The 12619-nt window shown below is 48.3% G+C and overlaps 1 protein-coding gene across 2 annotated transcripts in view; it reads right to left on the minus strand.

The window, feature by feature from the left end:
* Positions 1–12570, minus strand: part of MIER1 (MIER1 transcriptional regulator) — a 40007-nt gene extending 27437 nt beyond the window's left edge. The window contains exons 1-2 of one of the 2 annotated variants that reach the window (XM_063345192.1): positions 12280–12570; positions 11678–11763 (exon numbers count right to left, since the gene is read on the minus strand). Coding sequence is in view for 1 of the 2 variants with exons in the window: in XM_063345193.1 (XP_063201263.1) it covers positions 10691–10699 (9 nt within the window). In the remaining variant the exon portion in view is untranslated. Of the gene's footprint in view, positions 1–10690; positions 10735–11677; positions 11764–12279 lie in introns of those variants that run through there. The other variant, XM_063345193.1, reaches the window with a different exon arrangement.
* Positions 12571–12619: the final 49 nt, after the last annotated feature.

A 12619-nucleotide genomic window follows, 5' to 3' on the forward strand; every position in this document is an offset into this window, starting at 1 on the left:
AAGGAGAACAGGGTTCGCTCTAACTTCTGCCCCGAAGCCATGCAGCATCCTTCTGGTTCATAAATACTTTGCATGGTTTTATGCATATGTGCATAGATTTTTATGTGATTTATGTATAAATGTTGGAGCCTGTTGTCTGAGCCCCACTTGAAGTTTCTGTCAACGTTTACAAGTTTTCAGGATGGAAAAGACGCATCATTCCCATCTTCAAGGACACGGATCCAGAGAACTGCAGGCTGGATAGCCTTACCCCCAGCCCCAGGCAGGTGATGGAGCAAACACAAAGGAGGACCAGGAGGTGATGGGAGCTGTCAGCACAGATTTACAAAACGGAAATCATGCCTGAGCAGCCCGAGAGCCTCCATCAATGAAAGGACTGGCATGGTGGGTGAGGGGGGCGCAGGGGACACTGCTTGTCTTCACTTAAGACTTTCCACACTAAACCAGAAAAATTTACAAAATCCAATCACCTCCAGAAACATTAAGTCCATTTCATGCTACCTCACAGAATGGATACAGCCCTTGAGAGGTCCTAGTTCATTCTTTGCCACAGACTTCATAGGCAGCTTTTAGGAGAACAGCCACTGGGTCTCTCTTCCTTTCTCCTTAGCTTTGCCTACCATATCTACCTAGTCTGTCCTAGTTTGTGGATTATCATTTCTGCATTTCATACGCTTCTAGTCTAACTGATGCACTGTCAATCATTTTCTGCCTTCTATTTCCAGCTAGATGCAGTGTCACGTTACATCTCATCTATATTAATGGCCAGCTGCTGCCAAAAGTAGTAGCCTGACCTCTTCCCACCACTCCTTGTGCTTCTGCCACTTGTGCCAGGTCCCGCAATCAGGAAGCTGCAGCACGCACTGGTTCCGCAAACCAACCTCAAAGAAAACTAACACGAGTTTCCCACCCTACCAGCGAGCCAAACTACTTCATCTTGGGCTTTTGCAATCGCCAGACACGCTGCAAACTATCTAGAGCACAAGTCTGAAGGTAGACACATGGGGAAGGGTGTGTGGCAGGAGATCAGGAGTAGCCCTTTCAGTATCTGTCAGCTTCACACCTAAACATACTATGATTAAAGAGTTGTTTCAAGACAATTACTGCAACGCTTGATTATTCAGTCCTTTTTCCTTGCCTTCAAGTGATCCTGACTCTGGCCAGGGTAGAACAGATGGCTCTGAGGGCATTAGCTTATGAAAATTTCCTGGCAGTAGTTAAAGATCATATGGTTACATTGGTATCATCAGATCTTAAGTCCTAAGCTATGGTATGTGAATATAACAGCAATTCCTGTGAAAAAGGATACCCCTGTTCTTCAGTGGCTTTTCATTTTCTGCTGCGGCAATTCAGAGAAGTACAAAGCACTTTTTTGCCTCAAGGGCACTCATGGGAACAAAGAGCTGCTACCTATAAAAAGATGATGGCATCCAAGGCCCAGTAGAGAAAAACTATGGGATATTTACAATATATGGGCTGACGCACTCAAATTGTTCTATGCATAGCACCGTCAGAAAAGATAACGGGTTCAAAACAATGAAAAATCATTCCGGAACTCCTAACTCAGGGACAACAAGGAAAAACTCAAGTGACCAAGGGAGCGCTGACATATGGATACAACGTTGAACACATTCATTAATGCTCCAGTTGAGCAACCCGAAGAAAATAGCAGTTCTGAAATATGAAGAATGCGAACCTTATGGTAAAGAGAAAAAGGAAAAACACTGAGCAACAAAACATCAGGCTTGGGTGACACTAAAAGAATCTGTCACTGTTTTTATTCCATGTGTATTTTTAGGAGTCTCGGGAAAGCCATGCAGAGTAGGTGCTTCCAGAAGGTTAGTGAGACTTGCAGCAACAACTGAGCCGCCAAAAGATCACATCCAATACATTCTCCAGCGTGTGGATACGGGAATAAGTGGAACTGAAGCTGGACAGTCTTTCAGACACCTTTGGACTGTCAAGTGATGAATGTGGCAGATATATCAGACACAGAAAAATACAGTGTTACTCTGACAACAAAAACTCAATGGACTTTGCCATGTCTGTATTACTGTAATTTGTGATGGAAGTCAAATGGTAAAAGTCAAACTGAACTGGCATCACAACCCGTTTATTTAATGCAAACAGCGTTCTGAAGACATCAGTTTTATACAGCTTATTTTTGAACACACTACTTCAGAAGCAGAGGTATGCTTCCAGGCAATGCCCATTTCTGCAGGCTGGCAGGAGATTTTCGTGTCTTATTCCAATGCTTCATAGCTGCTTGGACTGCAATGGGACACTCCAAGACGTGAAAGCTGTGGAAGTGATGCACTGAGTTTTCTCTCTTTACATTTCTCCTACAGCCTGCAAAGGAACACCTGAACAGAACTGACAGGACACTACACAGTTCCACTTCTACCTACAAAACTCTTGTTGTAATTGCTAATGTGTTTCATGCTGTTTAATATAATGGATTAATAACAGAACACCTTAAAATTAGCAGTATGTGCAGCCTCTACAAGACAATGACAAATACACCTCCTGTTCAAATTTACCCAGTTATCTTTAATAGCTCTTTAAGTGTTACATAAAACAGTTAAAAACTAAAATTAAATTTTGTCCATATTGATAGCAATAAGCCTGACAAATTCATCAAGTAGATGCTCAGGTCTTTTAAACTCTGCTACAGGGAAATACCAAAGTTAACTTCTGGATTGCAGTGGCTCGCTTTAGCATCATTTGGGGCACAGAAAACTTTAATATTAAACTGGTAAGCAAATATTAAAATACAGCAGCATTACCTACTACATAACACCAAAAAGAATGAAGCATGAGCAGTGGGTAGCGGGCGCATGTAATTACCTCGCAAGTACACGTGGCTTCAACATCTCTAAAGCTACATTTCACTAAGCAGACTAATTAAAAGTAAATTACTGATCTGCAATTAGTAATACGCATTCTGTTCATAACAACTCACATTTATTCCCAAAATGCAGCTATACAGTTACAGGAATAACATTCAAAGACTGCCTGAAAACTGTGTTTGAATACACGCAGTTTAGGCACTAACCTTGCAGTTCAAATTGAGAGCAGGAGCTTGTCAGATAAAAAAAAAAAAGCAAGCAAGACCCATGCCTGAACTGTTGAAGTCTTAAGAAGTGACTGTGGCAGCCATTTAAGAAACTCTCCAGTGAGCCAAGCTACATGATGGCCTGAAGAAAACGACTAGTTAAAATGGCGAAGAACATCCTTTACTCAAGAGAGCACGCGTCCCCTTTCATAAACAGGTATTTCAGTGGAAGGCTCACAGTTCCAGCCTGTCCCTCTCTCCCTGTGTTGTATATCAAAATAACCTAAGTGTCAGAGAATGGTTTGCCTCATTTTTACCTTAGGGAAAAAAGCAGCAACATATAAAAGCAAGAAAAAACCAACCAAACCTGCGGCCCCTCATTGAACAGTTTTACATGTGAACACTTCCAGAGCCAAAACTAAAATGACATCCAAGCCTTTCTGCACATGTAACGGAAGCCTTTATATACATGGATTTTTAGTTTGGTTCTTAAACGAGAAAATTCTTGTACTTCCAGAACACAAAGATCAAGTGCAATGTTTTAACTCCCCGATCTCAAATGTGTACATTTAAGCCTTGAAACTACCACCTTAGCAAAGGTCTCCTGACTTGGCCATTCCCTTCCTAGACTTGGTTCACTTAAGAGTTTATAAAGATTACTTTTTCCCCCATGGGGGCAGCCAAGCATTAGACCAGGCTGCCCAGGCTTGAAAACCTCTTTCCTTGGAGGTTTTCAAGACCAGACTGGAGACAGCCCTGAGCAAGTTGGTCAGACCTCAGAGCAGACCCCGCTGTGAGCAGAGGGTTGGAACAGAGACCTCCTGAGGTTCCTTCCACCCCAAATTATCTCATAATCCTGAGGTTTGAGATTTTGCAGGTAGCTCTGAAAAACTACTTATTTGTTCACTTCCCTCTCCCTGCCTGCTTCTTCTGAGAATAATGTTGGGTAATGTTTGGTTCAGTTTATTACTACATAATAAAATTTAAAAAAAAAAAAAAGAAAAAGAATTTAAAAAATTCAGCCTCAGTTTTCTGGAGAAACTGCCTGATTGACTTCAGAGCACTTAACTGGCAAGAACCAGGGCTTGGGCTTTAATGCAGCTGACTCAGTCCTGTATCCATATACCTAAATCCCTTCACCAGGAAAAGACTGGAAAGGGGAAGCGGATGATACACAGTATTTCACAGGGGATATTGTTACTGTGGATCTTTCAGACATTTGATTTGCAACATCACCCCCTAAATCTGCAGTGGCTCAGCTGAGGGAAAGCAAACTGCTGCCTTTCTAAGTAGCCCTTTAAAGTCAGTTTTGCCAGTGAAGTCACTGAATCAACCCGGGGACGTCTTCAATATTGTATATGCTAGTGAAAATTCTGAAACAGAAAGGTATTTCAACTGCACCTTTAACAAAAGTAGCAGATGCTACTTTAAAAAAAAAAAAAAAAAGGCAGTGTTTTCGGGGGAGCGCAGAAGGCTGAAGGATATCGGGTGAGAACTCTCCCTGGGGAGATTTCCTGTTCTCCAGCCTGCTATCTGCTCCACGCCTCTGCCAGAGGTTATCATCCCACAGCAGGAGCAACAAAGCGAAGGTGCACCCAACGCCAATCTGGACAAACTTACAGGCTTCCCAAGAGTGACTGCCACGCTTTCCTTTCCGCCACGCTTGCTGTAGAAGGAGTAGCCTCCAGCAAGAGGAAACAGCACCGTGGAAGTCCGGAGGGACAACACGGCAGGATAGACGACAATGACGCTGAGACTGTCAGGGAGGATTCTCATCACCCCGTAGATCTCTGAACCAGAGGGACTAACTACCTCCCCAGCCTGAATGCTCATACCCAAGGTGAGCACAGACCTCTGCGAGAAGCACCAAAGAGCAGATGTAGCTACATTTTTGAGGGCTCCAAGTCAAAAGAAGAGATAGCACACTTGAGGGAGCTTCTGTCCAATGGCTCATGGCCATGCTGCTGCTGAAATCACCCACTAATTCAATGTATTTACAATAAAGCAGAACTGACTCTCATTCTCCTTCAAGCAGAGGAGATGGCTGGAACCAGGAACCACCAGTTGTAGCCCAGGGTGGTCACCCCTGCTGAAGAACCGCTGTGCAGCGAGTTACCTGCAGGACTGAGTCATCAGAAAAACCAGACGAGCGCTGATGCGCTATGGGTAAGCGAGGAAGGCTGCTAGACAGAGGAAGCTGCAGCCCAAGGGGAACGCCTTGGTTAACACGACATTACACTCATTACAGCTTCACCGAGAGAACTTCCATTTTCAAGGAGTATTACGAAGCACGACCAGAACACCATCTCTGTCTTATCTCAAGCATACACTTTCACCCGCACATTTTCCACCTATTTATTGTTCATTTCCATTGCAAAGTACAGCTTCAGTCTCAACTTCTTGTAATATCCTGAAATTTCTTGCTAAGAAAAACTGAAGTCTACAGAGTGATCATGTCCTGCCCTAGGATTTCAGATGAAACCAGATACAGTCATATGCCAAGCACCACAGGAAAACATTCTTATGCACAATTTGTGACATGAATGGATTAGCAGTGAAATCTTAATACAGACTGGGGCTTCTGGCCAGAAAAGAGCTCAAAAAGAAACTGAACTTCTCAACAAGTCCACTGTCCACCTAAAATCCCTCCACTGTATTAGAAAGAACTCTAAGTCCCAAGCAGTAAGTCCATAAACATCAATATTCTATCACACACAAAAAGAGTCCACAAAACTCTTCTATTGTGACAGAAAAAAACCCAATCTCTTTTCCAAGATTAGAAATGCAGAATGCTAAATGCCATTGTTTTCCCTTCAATAGCTTGTCAGAACAACCGAGGAAATAGAATCCATGACTATAACCGACCACTTTGGAGTTTATACTCTCACCAAGGAAGTGAGAAAACTGAATTCCCAGACCTACATTAGGTTCATAGATACCTCTGCAAAGTATTCTATAAAAACTGCTCCAAAATGAAAAGAAAAAGAAAAAGACAACAATTAGTTAAAGCTAAGATCAAATGAGGAAAAAAAAAAGAATTGGGCTCAACAGGATGGACTGATGTGAATCACCAATTTTAATCATGATTTACATCAGTCAGCAGGAAACCCTGATTTAATCTATTTTGACCTTATTTTGTATCCAAGCGTTACTCAAAAGCTCTGTCCTCCCTGACTGTTAAAACGTCTCAATTTGCAACCACATTAGTGATGGTGTTAACTTTACTACTGCTTCCTACAGGGGAGGCTATTACACATTTACGCATATTGTTTTAAAGTAATAGCATAGCTTAATAAAAATACAAAGATTAAGAATGTAAAAAAAGGGTATTAGGAATGGTTATTAGATCATGTATTTCTTAAACGTTATGTCCCGAAGTTGTTTTAAGCTGCAAATGGAGACTAGAATTTGGTTACATTCACAAAGTTTGAAACTCTTCAACTGAAAGAAATGTAACATTCAAAAAAAAGGAGAAGTTTACCAGGCATTATGAGTTTAAAGATGACTCAATGAAGCACTGGCACACAATGTTAATAAACTGATTTTCTGGTCAAAAGCAATTAAACTTTCAGAAATCCAAACATCATTAAAGAGCACTCAAAGAAATCAGGCTGAGTCAGTGTAAACCTCCACTGACACCAGAAGAGAAGTGCTCCTGCTTCTTTCCCTACTTGCCTGACACCCTAGGACACCAATTCAAATTTTTAACCCCACAGGCGCTGGAATAAAGGCGGTCAACTGCCTGCTCAAGAGTTGGGAAGAACAGGACCGTGTTTCTCAGCAAGAGTGAACAGTGGGAGCTGCACACAGCAAAGCGACTGGCTGAGGAGAAGCTGAGTCAATCTCATGGCTTGACATCGTTGGAAGGAGGAAAACAACATCCTCCTGCTAATCCCCACGACTGGTTCTGCTGCCCCACGCCATCCCTCACACCGGCTCTAGTCTCTGCTGGATCTTTCCATGAGCTGATACAACTGGTTACCCAGCAGGGAGCTTTTCACTTCTTTCTGAGATGGCGAGCTGAAGCAACCCACGGTGGGAGTTCAGGGGGCATCTAGGCAAAAGCAGCAGAAGGAGCAGGATCTCCCCTTTCGGTGAGCTGTTAGACCGCCTCAGCTGCTGTCCATTCCCCCTCAGCCCATAATTAAAATCAGCTTCAAATTTAAACCAAGCTATGCTAATCAGAATCAGGGATACTACGTCCCTACCTCTCCTACCCCACCTCTGACCAGACATGACCACTCTCCTTCCCACGCAGCAGCCCTGGTACTTCTCTTATTCTTCAGAGAGTTAGTTAAAAAAAAAAAAAAAAAAAAACAAACAAACAAACCCAAAAAAACCACTACCACAAATGCTCATCATTTTCCCATTAGTTTTGCCCATTCAGTATCCTGGCAAGTGCCTGCAGCAACCTGACCAGTGCATCCTATCACGGAACAAAATAGAGTAACAGAGCAGGGACTCGGCACTTTTGGGAATTACAGGAGGTATTTAGGTACCTGTCTCTTCAACACAAAAGTCTGACCCCAGCTCTTCAAGTTTTTGGAATCAGAAGATCTCATTCTCACGTACATTTTATTCAAACATTATAATGGCTGAATAAACAAAAGCCATTCTCTTTCAACTACCAATCAAGCTTTTCAGTCAAAAATCTTTTCTTCTCAATAAGCATTAAAATACTCCTATTTGGAAAAAATATCTACAGATCAGCATTCATTCCACCACAAAGACTAAATAAGCAGCTTAAGGCATGATATGGTAATATTCACAAAGCTTGAGCTCATCTTCAGTTAGAGATGTTTTCTTTCCAATTTATGACTAGAACAATCTTCTAACGTGTCAGAATATAAGGACTCAAAGCAATCACGTGAGCATGCTTCAAAGTAAAATGAAAACCTAACACAGGTTATTAATCCCAAATCTAAAACCAGTTTAATATATATTCAAAATTACTTTTTTTTTTGTGTGTGTCTGTTCCCTATTCAAACTGGTAAGCTTCTACAAAAGTGAAACAGCATTTTTTGTTAATTTAGTTTCACTTTCTGGACTCACTTACTTACTAAAGCTCAGAGCTCCTGCCTGAAGCGCTTTCCTGTCAAATTCAAAACGTTTCATATTTATATTCTTTATTTTTTGAGGTTTATATCCCTAGTGTTAAAGCCTGGCTGATTCTCTAGAACGCAACATTTTAGGAGCTTTGCTGACTGAAGGATGAGTTCCTGCGCATTCCTTCCTAAGAGTCAGCACAAGATTTTCCACCGGGGAGGGACAGGGAAGAGAGGAAGGGGCAGCCCTACTTCCCACCCCCATTTTCAAACCCAGGCTGGTCCCAGGCCCCTCGTCTGCCACGACAGGCAGGTCCTAAGGCTGCCTCAATTATTGGCCTTCCCTTGCTCTCTCTCAACACAGTATTATGCGGCACGTTACTTTCCTAACACAGCCCTCCTCCAGCATACCCTGCACACCACCACGTAGTGGCAGTCGGCTTCAGTTCCTCTAGGCACATACCAGAGCTTCGGTGGTGATGCTGTGCTAAGACGACTTCCCATCCTATCCCCTACATATTCCCTAAATTGTGCTAGGAACTATATTCAGGACATCGCTCCTAGCTTAAAATCGCTGAAAGCAAATACTATTTTTTTTTAAATTCTGGTTGTTTTCTGATCCAGAACGCGGTGCAGCCATGCAAACAATCGTCTGCCCAATTCAACGGCTACGAGCGAACGTCAGCCAAGCTGACATTGCTGCTGCCTCCCCTCTGCCACTGAACTCATCCCACAGGTGGATCAAAGCTTTCACGGCCCCTTTATGCTGCTCCTGCCCCTTAACCTGAAATAAAGAAGCCAAAATAGGACAAAGAATTCATCTTAGCTTTTCTTCAAAAAAAGCAAAATGCTGAGGGGAAAAAAAACCCTCTTCCTTTCTCAGTAAAAGAGAGACCAATAGGTAATAGAAGCCTTACTCATTGGAACAACGTCCATAGAGGGAAAAACAAAGCCTGCCTGACCTCCATACCCCATTGACTTTTTATTGCTCTCTGCAGCACGAATCCCCTACAACTCTCAATGCTATCACTGCTGTAACGTCAATATAAGTACGTGACAATACAGAATAGGAAGTAATTCGCTGTACTGCCTGTGGCTCTTTAGCAATATGGCGAACTTCAGCTCCCACCAGAAGAGAGCTAGTGTGAATATTTCACAATAATGCTGTGTTTAATTAACCAAAGTTGTAAGTAATTGGAGAAACTTGGGACAGAGATCCTGAATACTGTGATGCCTCAGATCAGCTTGTGCCCCAGTATGTTCCTCCAACTTTACAGATGACAGGAGCCACATTTTTTCAGCCAAGAAATTACTCTGGGATCAGACCTGTGATTCTCTGCCCCTCAACATACAGGAAAAAAACCAGACACGCAGATTCTTTTAACTTCTAAGATTAAATTAGTGCATTTTGTAGCAATTACAGGAAGAATGCTTCGTTACAGTTTTCATTTGGGAAGCAAAGATAAAATTAAATTTAAGTAACAATTCACACATATTCAGGAATTTCAAGGGAAGAGGGAACAAATCTCATCTGTAAAATGGTCTAAACCAGATAACTCCAACCACCACCCCCCCAAAGTCTGGCTGTACGAAACGCCTGTTCCACATCGGAGATAATTTTTTTTTAATAGCATACCTTTCAAATAAGCATTTCCAATTCATTTGTCAACACTGTTGAAGCAGCAAATTACCTTAAGATTGGAATCTTAGGATAATTTGAAGAAAACTTCACGAAATATCTATTCATCTGTCCTAACTTGCCTCCTAAGAAGCGAAAGAGCTGCTCCCCCAGGTCCTGTGGGGATGGACAAACCCACACCTCCATAACCCAACGCCTATCTCCCGCTGCCTCCCACAGAAGGGAAGAGCTCAACCAGCCTTTCCCCATTTCCTGCAACTCTTTCGGGAGAAAGCTCTCCCTCCCAAGAGGCTGGAAAGGCTGCCCTTCTGTCTATAAAGGCATCTCCCCTTTGTCTTAACGACTACAAAAAGACATTTAAAGAAAATAAATATATGTTTTATCCTCCAGCAACGGTGCTCCGATCAAAGCCCGGGAGAAACGGTCCTTCCACGCTGGGACAGACGGTAGGAACTGGTAAGAGGCGCATCCCTGTCCCCCCGCGAAGGAATCACACCGCGCCAAGCCACGGCAAGCGAAGCCCCCCCACCTTCCCCCCCCCCCCCCAGCCGAACCCCGTCCCACGGCGGGCCCGGGCCCCGCTCCCCGGCGACTCCTCTCCAGAATCCCCCCCGAGGGCTGCTACCGGTAGAGCCCTGGCTCCCCGGAAGAGGCACCGACCCCTGCCCGCCGCCGACCACCTCCCCAAGGGGCGGGAGGCGCCGCTTCCACCTCCCCGGCCCGCCCGCGCCCCGCCGCCGCCGAGGCGGGCCCGGCCCCCCGGGGCGAGGCTCCCCCGTCCCGGGGCAGCAGGGCCCGCAAGGGAGCGGGACGGGGACGGGGGGGGTCGCTGGGGTGGCGGGGCGCGGCCTCCCCTGGGCCCCACAAGTAACTTGCGGGACGCTCCGCCCGGCCGCGGCCCCGCGCAACAAGTTCCCGGGGCAGGCCCCCGCCCCGCCGCCGCGCTCTCACCTCCGCCATGTTCGCTGCGCGGGCGGGCGGGCCGGCGGCGGGGCGGGGAGGGAGGGCGGGCCGGGGAGTGCTCACATCGCCGCCGCGGCGGAGGGAGCGGCGCCGGCGGGTCACGGTCTGCGCGGCGGCGGCGGCCGGGGAGCGGCGGGAGGGGGCGGGCGGGCGGGCGGAGGGGAGGGGTCACGCCGCGCACGACGTCAGCGCGCACGGCTCCTCGCGGCGAGCGGGAAGCCTGCTGGGCGCGCCCCCTGCCTGTCACTCAGGGTGCAAGCCCCGCCTCCCCGCCCGTCACTCAGGGAGAGAGCCCCGTCCACCGCCCGTCACTCAGGGAGAGAGCCCCGCCCCCAGCCCACCACTCAGGGCTCAGGCCCCGCCCCCCTGCCATCACTCAGGGCGCAGGACCCACCTGTCACTCAGGGTGCAGGCTCCACCCCCTCCACCCACCACTCCCGGCACAGGCTCCGCCTGTTACTCAACGCTAGGCCCTGCCCCTGGCCATCACTCAGGACGCAGGCTCTGCCCCCTGCCTGTCACTCAGGATGAGGACCCCACCTGTCACTCAACATTAGGCTCCGCCCCCTGCCTGTCACTCAGCACACAAGCTCCACCCCCCGCCTATCACTCAGAGCACAGGCTCCGCCCCCAGCCTGTCACTCAACCGCGGGCCCCGCCACCGTTCTGTCATTCGGGGCACAGGCTCCGCCCCCTGCCTCTAACTCAGGGCAGGGACCCCTCCCATCACTCAACACTGGGCCCTGCCCCCGGCTGTCACTCAACGCTGGGCCACGCCCCCGGCCTGTCACTCAACGCTGGGCCACGCCCCCGGCCCGTCACTCCGAGCACAGGCCCCGCCCTGTCAGCGCTGAGGCGCCGGGCTCGGCTCCGCTCCCCCGCCCACCCCGGCCCCTGACGGCCCCGGCAGCGGCCGCCCGTCGACCCCGGCGCCGCGGCCTCCCCCCTGACTCCCGGCCCGGCAGTCGTACTCACGCGGGGAAGCTGTCTCGGCGACGGCGAAGCACACAGCGGGGTCCTCAGGGACCAGCTCTGGGCCCGCTCCTGCCGTGCGTGACACTCTGGGTGGGAGAACACCAACAACGCTAGGTAAAGGAAGGAAAAAAAAACATCCCACAAAACAGACGCCCAGTCCTAATTCTGCCTCTTTTTCCCTAAAACCTTCCCGGGCTGTGTCACACGCCCAGCCTCAGCGCTGCCCTAAGGGTGGCGGAGGGGCAGGCACAGCCCTGCACGGCGAAGGGGAGAGCTCCTCATCCGCACCTCTGCCGTTATAATTGCTCTTAAAAGTGAGGATATACATACAGCCCGTTAAACACCGGGGGACAGCCCGCCTGCCCCCTCCCTCTGGCCCGGGCCGGGCAGGGAGGCCGCTCGCCCCCCTCTCAGAGCTCATTTGCGACCCTTTTTCCCAACGAAACGCGTTCTACACCCTCGGCAACGCTCCCCCTGGGGCGATGCTGGAAGGAAAGCACCCACGCATGCAACTTCGCTGACTGAAAAAAAACAAACCCAAAACCCTAAAATTCCCCCACCACCACAAAAAAAAAAAAAAAAAAAAAAAAAAGGGCCCAGACCTGCCCCGATCCCCGCCACCGGGGCCCGAGTTTTACGGCGGGGCGGAGGGAGCTGCCGCCTCCCCGGGCCGCTCAGGACCTTTGTGCTTCGGTGACAAAGGGGGAGCGGGGGCTGCCGCGGCCCTGAGGGCAGGGGAGGAGCCCCGGGCTGGGCAGGGGGCGGGCGCCCCGGGGTAGCTGCAGGGCGAGGCGGGCGCTGGGCGGCCGGACCCCGCCGGGCGCGGAGAGGGGCCCGGGGACGGGGAGGCCGCGGCCCCGCGGTGAGGCGCGGGGGTCCCTCCTCAGGCGGGCGGGGGCCTATCGGCGGCGCCGTCCTTGCCAGCCAATCGCTGCGCCGCGT

This window comes from Chroicocephalus ridibundus, chromosome 8 (genome assembly GCF_963924245.1).
Source record: "Chroicocephalus ridibundus chromosome 8, bChrRid1.1, whole genome shotgun sequence".
Classification (NCBI taxonomy): domain Eukaryota; kingdom Metazoa; phylum Chordata; class Aves; order Charadriiformes; family Laridae; genus Chroicocephalus; species Chroicocephalus ridibundus.